A 12,581-nucleotide genomic window follows, 5' to 3' on the forward strand; every position below is an offset into this window, starting at 1 on the left:
TGCTTGCTTCCACTCAAGTCACAAGTTCAATTCCTGCTGGTAGAACGTGGTGTCTGTCTGCCATAGTCACGGGGTTGCTCATGCCCACCCACCATCTATGACCACCATTCATGATGGGAATAGAGGCAATAAAAATAGTTAAGCATTGGGTACAATAAATAGTGGGAGTGACGTGAGAGCAGAAAGTGTGACGGAAAATTGAGATATGTGTGCGTGTGTACACTGTATGTGTTGTTATTTAGCTTAACCACTTTCAACCTGGCATCCCTATATTTTGGGCATGTCATAATAGGCAAAAAAAACCCTGAATTATAATAATTATAATTAATAATAATATAAAATTGAAAATAGCCCAAATATACAAGTGGTTAAACGCTTTTTTTTTTAACAGCAGCATCTCATGTATATATACGAAACGAAATGACTATAAAAAGTCCCTGTTCGTTCTGTTCAGATCAGATGACGGTGGAGCGATAGCCGGGCTCCGGCGTGGCCACGCAGCTGGAGCCGGCGTCGGCCTTGACCATGGTGGTCTTGGTGTGCACGGAGTGCGACGTCTGCGAGCCCAGCGCCCAGCTGCCCCGGGCGTTCCGGTGGCAGAGGCGCTCGCGGTAGTTCTGCGCGAAGCAGAGCAGCATCAGCGGGTTGATGCAGCTGTGCGAGTAGCTGAGCACGATGCTGACGTTGTAGACGTAGACGAAGGCGCTGGTGGGCCTGTTGTTGCTCAGGTTGACCACCTGGATGACGTGGTAGGGCGACCAGCAGAGCAGGAACAGGCCGATGACCATCAGCACCGTCTTGGTGGCCCGCCGGGCCCAGACGGTCTGCTTGCGCTTGACGCGGCGGATGGAGCGGAAGACGTGGTAGAGCGTGAGCGAGTAGAAGGTGCTGATGATGAAGAGGGGGATGATGAAGCCCAGGATGGACTGGTAGAGCGTGTACCAGTACATGTCCCCGGGGCCGTCCAGGTACATCATGCACATCTCCATCTTCCGGTTGCTCACCACCTGGGCGTACATCATGACGGGCACGCTCAGGAGGAAGCTTCCCAGCCACACCAGCATGTTGATGACGATGGTCCACTGGATGGTTCGCCTCTCCGACGTGGGGTGGACGATGGCGATGTACCTGTAGAGGGATTTATATAGCAACGGGGGGGGACACTCGTTAGAGAGAGAGAGAGATTACGGCATATGCGACGAGAGATTCGCTCGTCTGGATACAACTTAATCGCATAAATGCCTGAATTGTAAATAAAGATGGCTTTCTTGGAAGAGACACCCGAGAGAGAGAGAGAGAGAGAGAGCACAGAGTTCTCTTTAAGAGATAATTGTCCCAATGTCCTCCTTGACAAGCTGCGAGAATTTAATCAAGTGCGGTGATTTCCCCCTCTCCTCAAAGCGGAGATTGTGTAATCTACGCTTTGGCGTACTTGATTACGGTGATTATTTGGGGAATCGCATATAGACTGGACTGGGCACTGTAGATTGATCGATTTATTGAGTGATTGTTTGGGTGATTGATCTATATTAACAAAATGCAGTATATTTGTACACAATAAAGCTTCAGAACGTATTTTCATTGTGGTGTGTGTGTGTGTGTGTGTGTGTGTGTGTGTGTGTGTGTGTGTGTGTGTGTGTGTGTGTGTGTGTGTGTGTGTGTGTGTGTGTGTGTGTGTGTGTGTGTGTGTGTGTGTGTGTGCGCGCGGGTATTGTTTTGAGCTCACTCTTTGTGGGCACTAACAGAGAGACTTTGCGTATGCTACATGCCTGCCTGTCACTTGTGGAGCAATAGAAAGCTCCTGTTGATTTTGTGTTGTGTATTGTATATTTTAATGTATTGTACCTTTTAAAGTTTTTAATTGTTTGGACCCTGTGTGTGTGTGTGTGTGTGTGTGTGTGTGTGTGTGTGTGTGTGTTTTTAAACTAAGTGGCACATGGACTGGCATGTTGGCACTTGGCATAAAGACTGACATGCTGGCACAAGCGTGAATTCCGTTTGTGTCCAAGCATAGGCATGGTAACGCCCCGCCTGCCTGTGATTGGCCTAGGTGGATATGCTGGATGCCTGGATAGTCTGATGCGAGGGTGGTGGGATAGTATGTATACTATAGTAGTACGGTATGATACAAGAGAACGCCAACTTGTACGTTTTATGTTTGTAGAAGAGGCAAACTAATGTTGTTTATGCCGTTTGCATTGATGGAATAATTGATTGAACATGCACTCCATAATATGATTTGATTTGGGTGTGTTCTAAAATAAAGTGTTTGTATGTGTAAACTTTAAACATTATTGTACTATAAAAAGGTCTGTTTTGCCTTCATCTTTATCCTTTTTAGTGTAATAGTATTAGTTTACTATGATTACTGAGTTTGCCTCTTCTACACAAATAAAACGTAGGGCTCGTGTCGCACGTGTCAAGCTGTCATTCTCTTGTAGCCTATTATTTATTTCTCAATCTCACCACGGAGTAACCTCGCGTCTCGGAGGACAGTCAAGACCTGCATGTGTCAGTAGACCAATCACAGACAGGCGGGGGCGTTACCATGCCTCAGCCATGCCTATGCTCGGACACAAACGGAATTCACGCGTTCCGCCTGGCACAAGGAGTGTAAGGACTGATAATGAAATGCCTTAACAAAATGCATTCTTGTATAGTTCATTTTTCATTAGGCCCTCCTTTTGTAGTGCTTGCTGTACTGGTTGCTGCTGTATATGTAAAACATTGACTTCGTCAATCCTTACTAGTAGTGAAGAGAGTTTCCCCAGCAGCCCCCATAATCATAGAGCTGAGACCATCATGCTATTTGCTGCGGTCATTACACACGTCATTACACGTGTCATTACACACGCATCGATGCCTTGGTTGTCCCACACAAGCCGCCACAGTCTGCTGAACAGACCAATAGTGTATTAATCAATCAACCAACTATATTTGTTTAGACTCAGGGTCCATTAAAAGCGGACAACATAAAAAACACTATACGTTACATTATTATATCGTCTCTATACAGCTTGTTATGTTTTGCCAAGTCCCGGAAAAGATGTGCTGTGATTGGCTAGTACAGTCACTTTGATTGGCTATAGTTGTGCCGAACGCTCACCCCCAAAACACGATTTATGAGACTGTGGGAGACTCTTGTGGGACAACCAAGGCATGGACGCATGAGGAATGACAACTAAAGTAATGTAATGGCACATCAATGAAAAGAAAATACCTTTTTACTGCAAGTCCACAACAAATAGATTAAGTAGCGATATGCTTATCGCCGGGGGCTGCTTGGGATCAATAAACCCCATGGCCAGTCATTTTGGGATAAAATAATTATAATAATAATAAAATAAAACGTTATTTTAGTCTGGACTTGATCTTTAACATACAGGCTCTTGACTTATGTGTTCCACTGTTTCCATAACAGTAGAACACATTATGTTATTGCAAATGTAGGTCTGACAACAATATCTACACAAGATCAGAACAAGCAATGGTTACAGTTAAGTTATGCCACATGTGACGCAGCCTTGAGCGAGATAAGGCTGTTATCTATTTCCTTCATGAGTAAAACCGTTCTATACTGTATAGCCAATCTCTCCTCCACATTGTCCTCCATTACATCAGGGCCAACGATGTTCACCTGTGCAAACACTTTCTAATTGGAATCAGTTATTTGAATATGGGAATAGAGCGTCGCAGTCCCGCCCCCTTTCATGACGACGCCAGGCCCAGGAAATTAATCCCAATGCAGTTTTCCCGTCAAAAGGTATTTATTTAAAGACGGTTACAAAGCCAACTGGAGTTGTGACAACTCATGACAACAAACACAATATTTTGGACCAAACAAATAATTACAAAGAAGAAAAACAACAAAAAAAGTGTTGTAACCTGCCGTTCTTTTCTTCTTTCTAATTATTTCTTCTGTCCAAAGAATTTTGTGTTAGTTGTCATGATTTGTCACGACAAGAGTTGGCTCTGTCCGCGGCGTAAACGACTTTAAATAAATACTTTTTGAAATGCCTACGAGGAAAATTAACGGAGAATCATTTCCTGGGCTCTGGTAGGGGGAGGGACTGCGACGCTCTATACTCAGGCCTGGACTGCAGGACACTTGACACACCGGGCATAATTATGTCCGTCTTAGGGTCATTACAGTAATTATCAGAACATGCCATGGAGGGATATTTTTCAGTAAAAGTGGTAGTATTAGGGCTTATTTGTTGTGTGTGCCTAAACAGAGCGGGACGGGAGTGTAATATCCGCTATCTGCATGCCGGGTTGTGGTGGGCCGGTCAGGGCCAAATGTCAGGGCTGAATTTTTTTATTCAGTACAGCCCTGGAAATATTCCAGTATAAATCTTATTTCAGGTGTGTAGGAGGAGTACAGTCAAACCCTTCACCCTCCTCTAGAGTGATATCACTTTTAATAATAATAATAATAATAATGTTACTGATGTTCCATTCGCCTGCTGAACCGATCTGAAGAGGAATGGATTGCAACTCCAACTTCAACATTATTGTTAAATCACTAACATTTCAAGTGTTAAATGGTGGGTGGGTTTTTCTTCATACAAACTACAGTACCACCAGTACAGTACAAAACAAACAGTACAGAAAACCTACAATATGTATAGTATAGTATAGTATGGCTAGTGGGCACTGGGCACCTACAGTATAGGCTGGTAATGCAGCATGCCACAGGTTTGAATCCCGACCCCGTGTCACTCCTCAACTAGCCTGGAACTCCCCTATGCTTTCTATGGCATAGGCAGCTCCCAGCAGAGAAACTGTGCGCAGCTGCTGGACATGAGACTAATTAATTAGAGCGACAGAGAGAGAGATAGAGGAGTGTGTGTGTGTGTGTGTGTGTGTACGGGTGTGCGTGTGTGCGTCAATTTAACAAAGGTGCAGACGATCAGAAATCAGCAGAGAGTGATCGACGGTTTGCGCTACTCTATGCCGAATTGAAGTGGACTCGGACCCAGACTTTCTTTTCCTTCCTGGAAATAAAAACGTCTGGGTTTCCGAGGCTACTCCTCAACTCTCTCTCTTCCCATTTCCTGTCCGTCTACTGTATTCTACCAAATAAAGGCAGAAAAAGTTAAACTAAAATCTTAAAAAAATATATATAGTATGTTCTAAAGTAAGTATATTCTCAGTTAGCAGCTGGTCCATAGTGTTAAGGACTTCTCCTTAACGATACTACTTTTTGGCCAGAAAAGATTTCACCGGGAAAAAAAGAAAAGTTTTAGTTACTCTACTACAGATCTTGTCGATGGAAAAACACCAATGTTGGTGGCTCATAGTGCGTCCACTCGGGAAAGTAGGCTTGCGACACCACAAAACCGTCTTTGTATTGGTGAATAGTTTTTATTTTATTTTTGCAGCATGGCTGTGCTGCAATTCATGCGTGCGCAGGACGTTGAGAGTGGCATAGCGTTAAGGAGATGTCCACAACGCTATGGACCAGAGCTAATTCTCACTTATATACATACAGTATAATAGGCCCTATACTGTGTACATAAATAAAGTGATCCTGCCAGTGTGACGGCCTTTGTCGCTGAGACTGCCATGGCAACAGGGCTGAGTAGGCTAATGAAGGCAGTAAGGTTTATAATGAACAACCTAGAAACACAAAGTGCATGTTCGTTCACACTGTAGAATCTTCAGTGGTAATTTAGGCTAAATTAGTCAAATGGCTTGTTCCAGATCATGCTCCCAGAGCCGACAAGTAAAGGGAACATTACCACAACCTCTTTGTTTGTATTCACACCAAGTGTCGCCATGGAACCAATTAGATGTTTCCAGTTATAATATACAGTAACTAGATAAGATATGCAGCATAATCAGTGTGTGTGTGTGTGTGTGTGTGTGTGTGTGTGTGTGTGTGTGTGTGTGTGTGTGTGTGTGTGTGTGTGTGTGTGTGTGTGTGTGTGTGTGTGTGTGTGTGTGTGTGTGTGTGTGTGTGTGTGTGTGTGTGTGTGACTGTGTTTCAATTTGATTACCAAAATAGAACATGCAGTTGTCAAATGAATAGGTAGCTGTACTAGATTCCTGTTTGGTCAACCAATGGCAAATCAATGTCTGATATCTGCAAAAGTGATATGCAACCTTATTATTGGAGGAAAACGATGGATTGTGCAGTCCGGGTAGGGAATGAGACATTACTCCATGTGAAGGAGTTTAAACTATAGGAGATTCAGGACACAGCGTGGTCGCCTTTTGAGTCATTCTGCAACACTGTTCTGTGTGTGTGTGTGTGTGTGTGTGTGTGTGTGTGTGTGTGTGTGTGTGTGTGTGTGCACCTGGTGCGTGCGTGACCTCCCCCTCTACACAGTACACACGTAACACTACAGCTCAACCCACATTCTGTTGAAGGGTGGTGACACTGACACCCCACAGAGGTGACCTGAATTAATTTGTCACCCACCGCGTTGAGGGACATTAAAGGTGTGCCAACGGCACAGTGGACGGTCTAGACATACCGGGGCACGTTTCTTTGTGTAACGCACGTCAACAACAAAAGGCCATTCTCAGTGCCTTACACAACAAATAGCATTAAGTATCTCGGGGTCTTGTTCACGAGTGAGGGGAGGACGGATTAGGAGATATCAGCCGGAGAATCGGAACAGCAGGGGCGTTATTGCAGTCGCTTTACCGCACTGTTGTGACAAAAAGAGAGCTGAGCCAGAAGGCAAAGCTCTCTGTCTACCGAGCAATCTTCGTTCCTGCTCTCACCTATGGTCATGAAGTGTGGATCATGAACGAAAGAATATGGTCGCAAATACAAGCGGACAAAATTACTTTTCTTCCGGCATCTCCCTTAGAGATAGGGTGAGAAGTTCAGTCACGCGAGAGAGACTCAGAGTAGTCTCGCTGCTTCTTTGCTTGGAAAGGAGCCAGCTTAGGTGGTTCGGGCATCTGGTTAGGATGCCTCTCGTGCCTTTCAAGGCACGTCCCTCTGGGAGGAGACCCCGGGGCAGACCGAGGCGCAGTTGGAGGAATCACTGACTCACTGGCCTTGGAATGCCTCGGGATCCCCCAGGAGGCAGTTACTAATGTTGCTCTGGAGAGACAAGTCTGGAGCTCTCTGGTGGAGCTGTTGCCCCCGCGCCCCGACTACGGATAAGCGGTTGAAGATGGATGGATGGATGTAGATTGATGTTAGAGATTTGTTACTTCACTTTGTTACTCTGAAAGTGAAGCTCATTTAGTCCTGATATACAAATATATGATTATTATGCTGTATGATGATGTTGTGTGACTGAGTCCGGTATTTTATTAAGGAAGATATTGGACATTAAGGAAGACATTATAGATTATTCTATCTCTGCATAAGGGCATTGCTTGCAAATGTATCCAGTTTTAAAACCTACATCTTTTTATACTGTAGCCTGCTGTTTGCTGGATTTAGCTATTGTTCAACATGTTAAATGAAACAGACCACCAACTGCAGGCAGGTTATATTTTGTTTTCCCCCCAAACTGTGTTAGTTCATGTAAAGCAAATGATGTGCATCAATTTAAAGTAAACTCCTAATATCATGCTTTACTTCATGTCCTATTACAAACTTTTTCAGATTTTTTTGTAATGATCTTCGAATCTAAGCAGATGTGTAGCTTGACACAATAGTATAAAAAACGAATATAAAACTTTAAAGGTCAAATACATTATACAATATACATCTCTCGAGACAGACTGTTGACTCCGTAGAGACTGTTGACAAATTCAAGGAAAGGAGGGCGCTGTTTTTCCTTTATTTTTTGATGATGGGTTCTCAGTTTGCAATATACAAATACACAACACAACATATTTTGACTGTACAAGTTATTGTCGGTGTCAGTGATCCCCATAAGCAATTATTCCCTCACATAGTAAGTGAGGGAATCTTTGCTTACAGTCAAAAGATGTGTTGTGTTGTGTATTTCTAGTTTTATGTGTGTATGTGACACATACACACATAAAACTAGAAATACCACATCACGGTTCAATACACTCTCAGCCAACCAGTTGTTTACGTATCTGTCTAGAAGACTTATAGTAGTATAGGCTATGTAGTGAATTAAGACTTTAAAGATGTATGTTGTTTATATTTATATTGAAGGTTTTATGAGTTCACAATGACCGCGTGATCTAATTCAAATCAGCTCATCCTCGAGTCCAAGTGGACGCTTGTGCCAAAATGTCATGACATTCCTGAGATCTCGCAGTAGACTTGTCAAATACTATCGCAACAAATATTTCCCATGGGCCTTCTCTTGCTTATTTTAGATTTTGGAACGTTGGGCATAGAATAAAACAAAAATAAAAACACATTTTGCGTATATCCTTTGTTCCATGGCATACTGTACCTCTTACATTGTTCTCTCTAACTAACTATTTTGCACATCATATTGCACTAATCATGCAATGTGCTAACTATGGTGCATTGTGCATGTACAGTACATACAGTATAGGCTAATGTATGCTCAACTACCACTGCTGTAAGTGAGGATGTTTGCATTGGTAGACAGATGGTCTCATACAGTGCTTGCATTCGGAACTATACGCAGGCAACTATGTGTAAACTGTGACAATCCCTAGACTCCTTCAAAACCTCTATCAAAGAGCACTTATACTGGTGGCTGCAATTATAAACTGGCCCCTGCAGTCCCCCACCCCGTATATTTCTATACTGTACAGGTTTTTCCTTTTTTCTAACCGTGTAAATGATATTTTTAGCAGTCTTTAAATGTTTTGATGAATTGAAAATGGAGGACCCTTATGTAAACAATTAGTGCCTTTTCTGTTCTTTTCCTCCATTTTGTTTTGACCAATCAAGATATCAAACTGAAAAAGGCCCACCTGTTTATCTTTGTTTGAGGGTAGCATTTGGTGTTTAACTTGTAGCCTATACATGTTCTGCCAGTTAATAAATAAATAACAATACATTATGGCTGAGGTAACCTGGGAGTTTGTCCCCTTTTCCGAGTACTGTATACATTTGAGGGAACAGGTCCTGTTTCTGGTGAGCTGGGCACTATTTTGGTGCTGTTTTGTGGGAGAACTGGGCACTATTTGGACCTGTTTAGGGGAGAACTGGGCACTATTTGGACCTGTTTAGGGGAGAACTGGGCACTATTTGGACCTGTTTAGGGGAGAACTGCTGCATGGGCATTATTTGGTCTTGTTTCTTGTTAGTTTGTTTGTTTGTTGCATGTTTGCTGACCACTGGGCTCTAGCATCTATTCAGGGAGATTTCTGATAACTCATACCCTATTCAACACTTTAGATAGAACCAATAATCACTGAACAATGAGGTGCATTGTATTAGTGTGCCTACAGCATTTACATTTATATCAGATGCATTCCATGACATTATTGATTTTTGGCCTGCTCTACTTTACCCTGTAAATTTAGTCCAGGGAAAAGACAAATTAACCGTAGCATGCAGGCTATATGAATAACAATCTCCAAAATGAAGGTGGATATACTCTACTACAAAGTGATTGTTAGCATTTTATTACACCATGAACTAAGAACAAAACTTTGCATAAAGTTTTGCTAAAGGACCTGTTACGCACCGATCTATGACAAGATGCAAGAAGATCATTTTGAGAACTTATAATCTTATAGTATATAACTTACCTGTCAATGCACAACACCGTAACAATCCCCACTGTGGTAAACTGGTTGCTCACATCCACCACAACTACTGCTTTACACATAAAGTTACCGAACACCCACTGTCTGTCTCTGACGAGCTGATGGATGTTGAAGGGCATGACGAGCAAGAAAAGCATGTCGGCTATTGCCAAGTTCAGCACGTAAATATCCGATACCATTTTCTTCTTGCATGTCGCCACCGCGTAGATGACCAGTCCATTGGCGACAACTCCAACTGAGCAAATGATGGCGTAAATGGACGGGAATATGTGCATAAAAGTGGCCACGTCGATGACACTGTAAGTCGTAACAGTTGCGTTGGAACACGACGAGTTCGTCGAGTTGTCTGATTGATCACTGCAAAATATGTCCGTGTCGTTCATCTTCAGACCGTTCCAATAGTCCCTCTCCTGCGTAATGAACGCCGCACAGGCAAGAATTATACCGCGTCCAGGCGACAGGAGCTGTCAGCCAAGTCTTGTCTCCAAACTTCTGTATAAGTGGGCTTCTCAACCCAAGGCTGTTTTCTTCGTCTGCAGCTATTACGGCATGGAATGCTTCTGACTGATCAGTGAGAGTCAGAGACCGAGACAGCTAGAACACGGGATCATAGGATGCACAAGCCTGCTTTTATCTAGGGATGCAAAACAGAACTGCGCGCGGCGTACCGTGCGCTCCCGCTGTGCGCCGTTCAATAACTGTAGCCTATAGTTACTACAACTGCACTGCGCGTCGGCTTAGTGAGCACATGCTATAATCCAATATACCGTATAGTTCCCTCCCTCCCTTGAAGTCCCTTCCCTTCACTTTTCATTAACATGATGAAATCAAGCAGAGCAAAGCTTTGTATTGTGCAATGTGCATGGCTCATCTTTGAGGCAGTTTAAATTCTTGCGCTATATTGGCTCATTTGTTTGAAGGATAGGCGGCAGGCCCATGCACACTTTTTTCCATTTACAGACAGTCTGATGCCTATTTAAGTATTTGCTTCGTGGCTATAGGCTCAATTGATTTATATAGGCCTAGTAGGCCTACTTAGTATATAGTTCGATAGGCCTAGCTGTAACAGACTGCACCCAGACTACGCCACTCCCAATTGATAAGCGGGCGACACTTTATATACACTTTACAATAGTATCGCTTATATTGTGCAAACGTTGTGGTTGTTGTGTGTTTACAAAGGAAATATTGTGCCAAGGCTCACATAGGCTAAATGAAACATTCAAGTTCAATAATAAAATCCCTTATACTGACATGAAAGTCTCCTCCACATAGACTGTGCATAATGAACAAGTGTCTCCTGCTTATCAATTTGGAGCATGTATGGCTTTATTATTATTATATCATTCTGCTACATCTAATTTGGCGGCAATCAGTGTCCATGTGGAATCGATCAATTCCAGCCTTAATCACACATCAACACGATACATATCTACATGCTACCCCCATCTACACCTGGCTACTTGGCTTTGCGTTGGTGCATCTATCCAAATGGTAGCTGTCTGCAGTAATACTGTACTGTTGTCACTGTCAGAGTTGCTTGCTACACTATACTAACTGCATCTGCAATGTGGTCAGCCTGTGACTGTCTGTCGTTGCCGTGGTCGGCGCGTCTATCATGCGCTGTATACTGGCTGCATTGCAAACTGTTTTGTGGTGTCTGCAACTCTGCATGCGCCCGCACTCTTCACAGTGAATGCCCTGCGTTCTACAATTACGCGCGACATCGATCGACATGCCTGCCTATACCAGACATACAAAACACCTGCCTTGTTTCCTCAGTGTTTCTCTTCTTATAGTTCAACAGTCAGTTCAGTACAGTTCTTGGATTTGTGATTACCATTACAGAATATGCATTTTGAATCATCTCTGAAACTCGCAGCATGGAATGCAGCTGTCAATAATGCAATCACATCTGTGGCCCTTATTTTAACTGGAGTCAGCAGATACGTTTTTAGTCCTCTCTTAAAAGTGTCGACCGACTGTGGGGCTCTCAGGTGAGATGTGCGTGCTTCCCGTTTGGAATGCTCTCTGATAGGTATTTCCTGTCATGTATAACTGGTAGTACTAAATAAGAACTAGACTATAAATGAATGCCCTGTATGGTTTACGAGACAATAGCACATCAGGACAATTGAGTTATTGTTGTTTAATGAAGCTGTGGTTGTCACTCCAATACAATCCAATCCACTTTATTTATACAGCACATTTTTGAAGGTTGAAACAAAGTGCTGTACACAAAGAAATACTAAAATATCAAGAAAAAAAGCAACAACAGTACATAAACAGGGCAAGGACACAATGCAGTGGAAGCAGCAACTCTTAATCAGTATGTTCAAATGCCAAGGAGTACAAGTGACTTCGTGATTTAAACACAGACAAGGATTGAGAAGCTCTGACATGAGGTGGAAGTTCATTCCACAGTGTGGGAAACAGAAAAACAACAGAAAATGACCTATATATCCCATGGGATTTCAGCTTTTATTTAGGGATCTTGAGAAGTGACTGGTCAGTCGACCTCAGGGCCCTTGTCAATACTTTGGGAGTTACAAGTTCCGATATATAGACTGGTGCCAACCCATTTATAGACTTGAAAGCAAACATTAAAATCTTAAACTGGATCCTGTAGGCTGTAACACACAGGAAGCCAGTGTAGGGAGGCAAGGGTCGGGGAGATGTGGTCATACTTCCGTGCCCCTGTTAAGAGGCGAGCGGCCGCGTTTTGGACTAACTGTAGTCGTGACAGACAGGCTTGGGTAACACCAACATACAGTGCATTGCAGTAGTCAAGTCGGGTTGAAATAAAAGCATGTATAAGACGTTCGAAATCATTAAAAGTTACAGCAGACTTGACTTTCGCTAAAAGCCTCTACTGATAAAAACTGGATTTTACCACAGAATTGATCTGTTTGTCCAACTTAAAATCACTGTCCAATTTG

The 12,581-nt window shown here is 43.1% G+C and overlaps 1 protein-coding gene across 1 annotated transcript; it reads right to left on the reverse strand.

Annotated features, from left to right (window-relative positions):
- Positions 1-375: 375 nt before the first annotated feature.
- mchr2b (melanin concentrating hormone receptor 2b) lies at positions 376-10,219 on the reverse strand. Its single transcript, XM_080773278.1, has 2 exons — positions 9,625-10,219; positions 376-1,128 (listed from the first exon to the last, which is right to left on the reverse strand). The coding sequence occupies exons 1-2, from the start codon at positions 10,023-10,025 to the stop codon at positions 456-458; spliced, it is 1,074 nt and encodes a 357-aa protein (XP_080629404.1). The 5' UTR covers positions 10,026-10,219; the 3' UTR covers positions 376-455.
- Between the last annotated feature and the right edge of the window lie 2,362 nt (positions 10,220-12,581).

This window comes from Protomyctophum bolini (genome assembly GCF_963924005.1).
Source record: "Protomyctophum bolini genome assembly, chromosome: 10".
NCBI classification, from domain to species: domain Eukaryota; kingdom Metazoa; phylum Chordata; class Actinopteri; order Myctophiformes; family Myctophidae; genus Protomyctophum; species Protomyctophum bolini.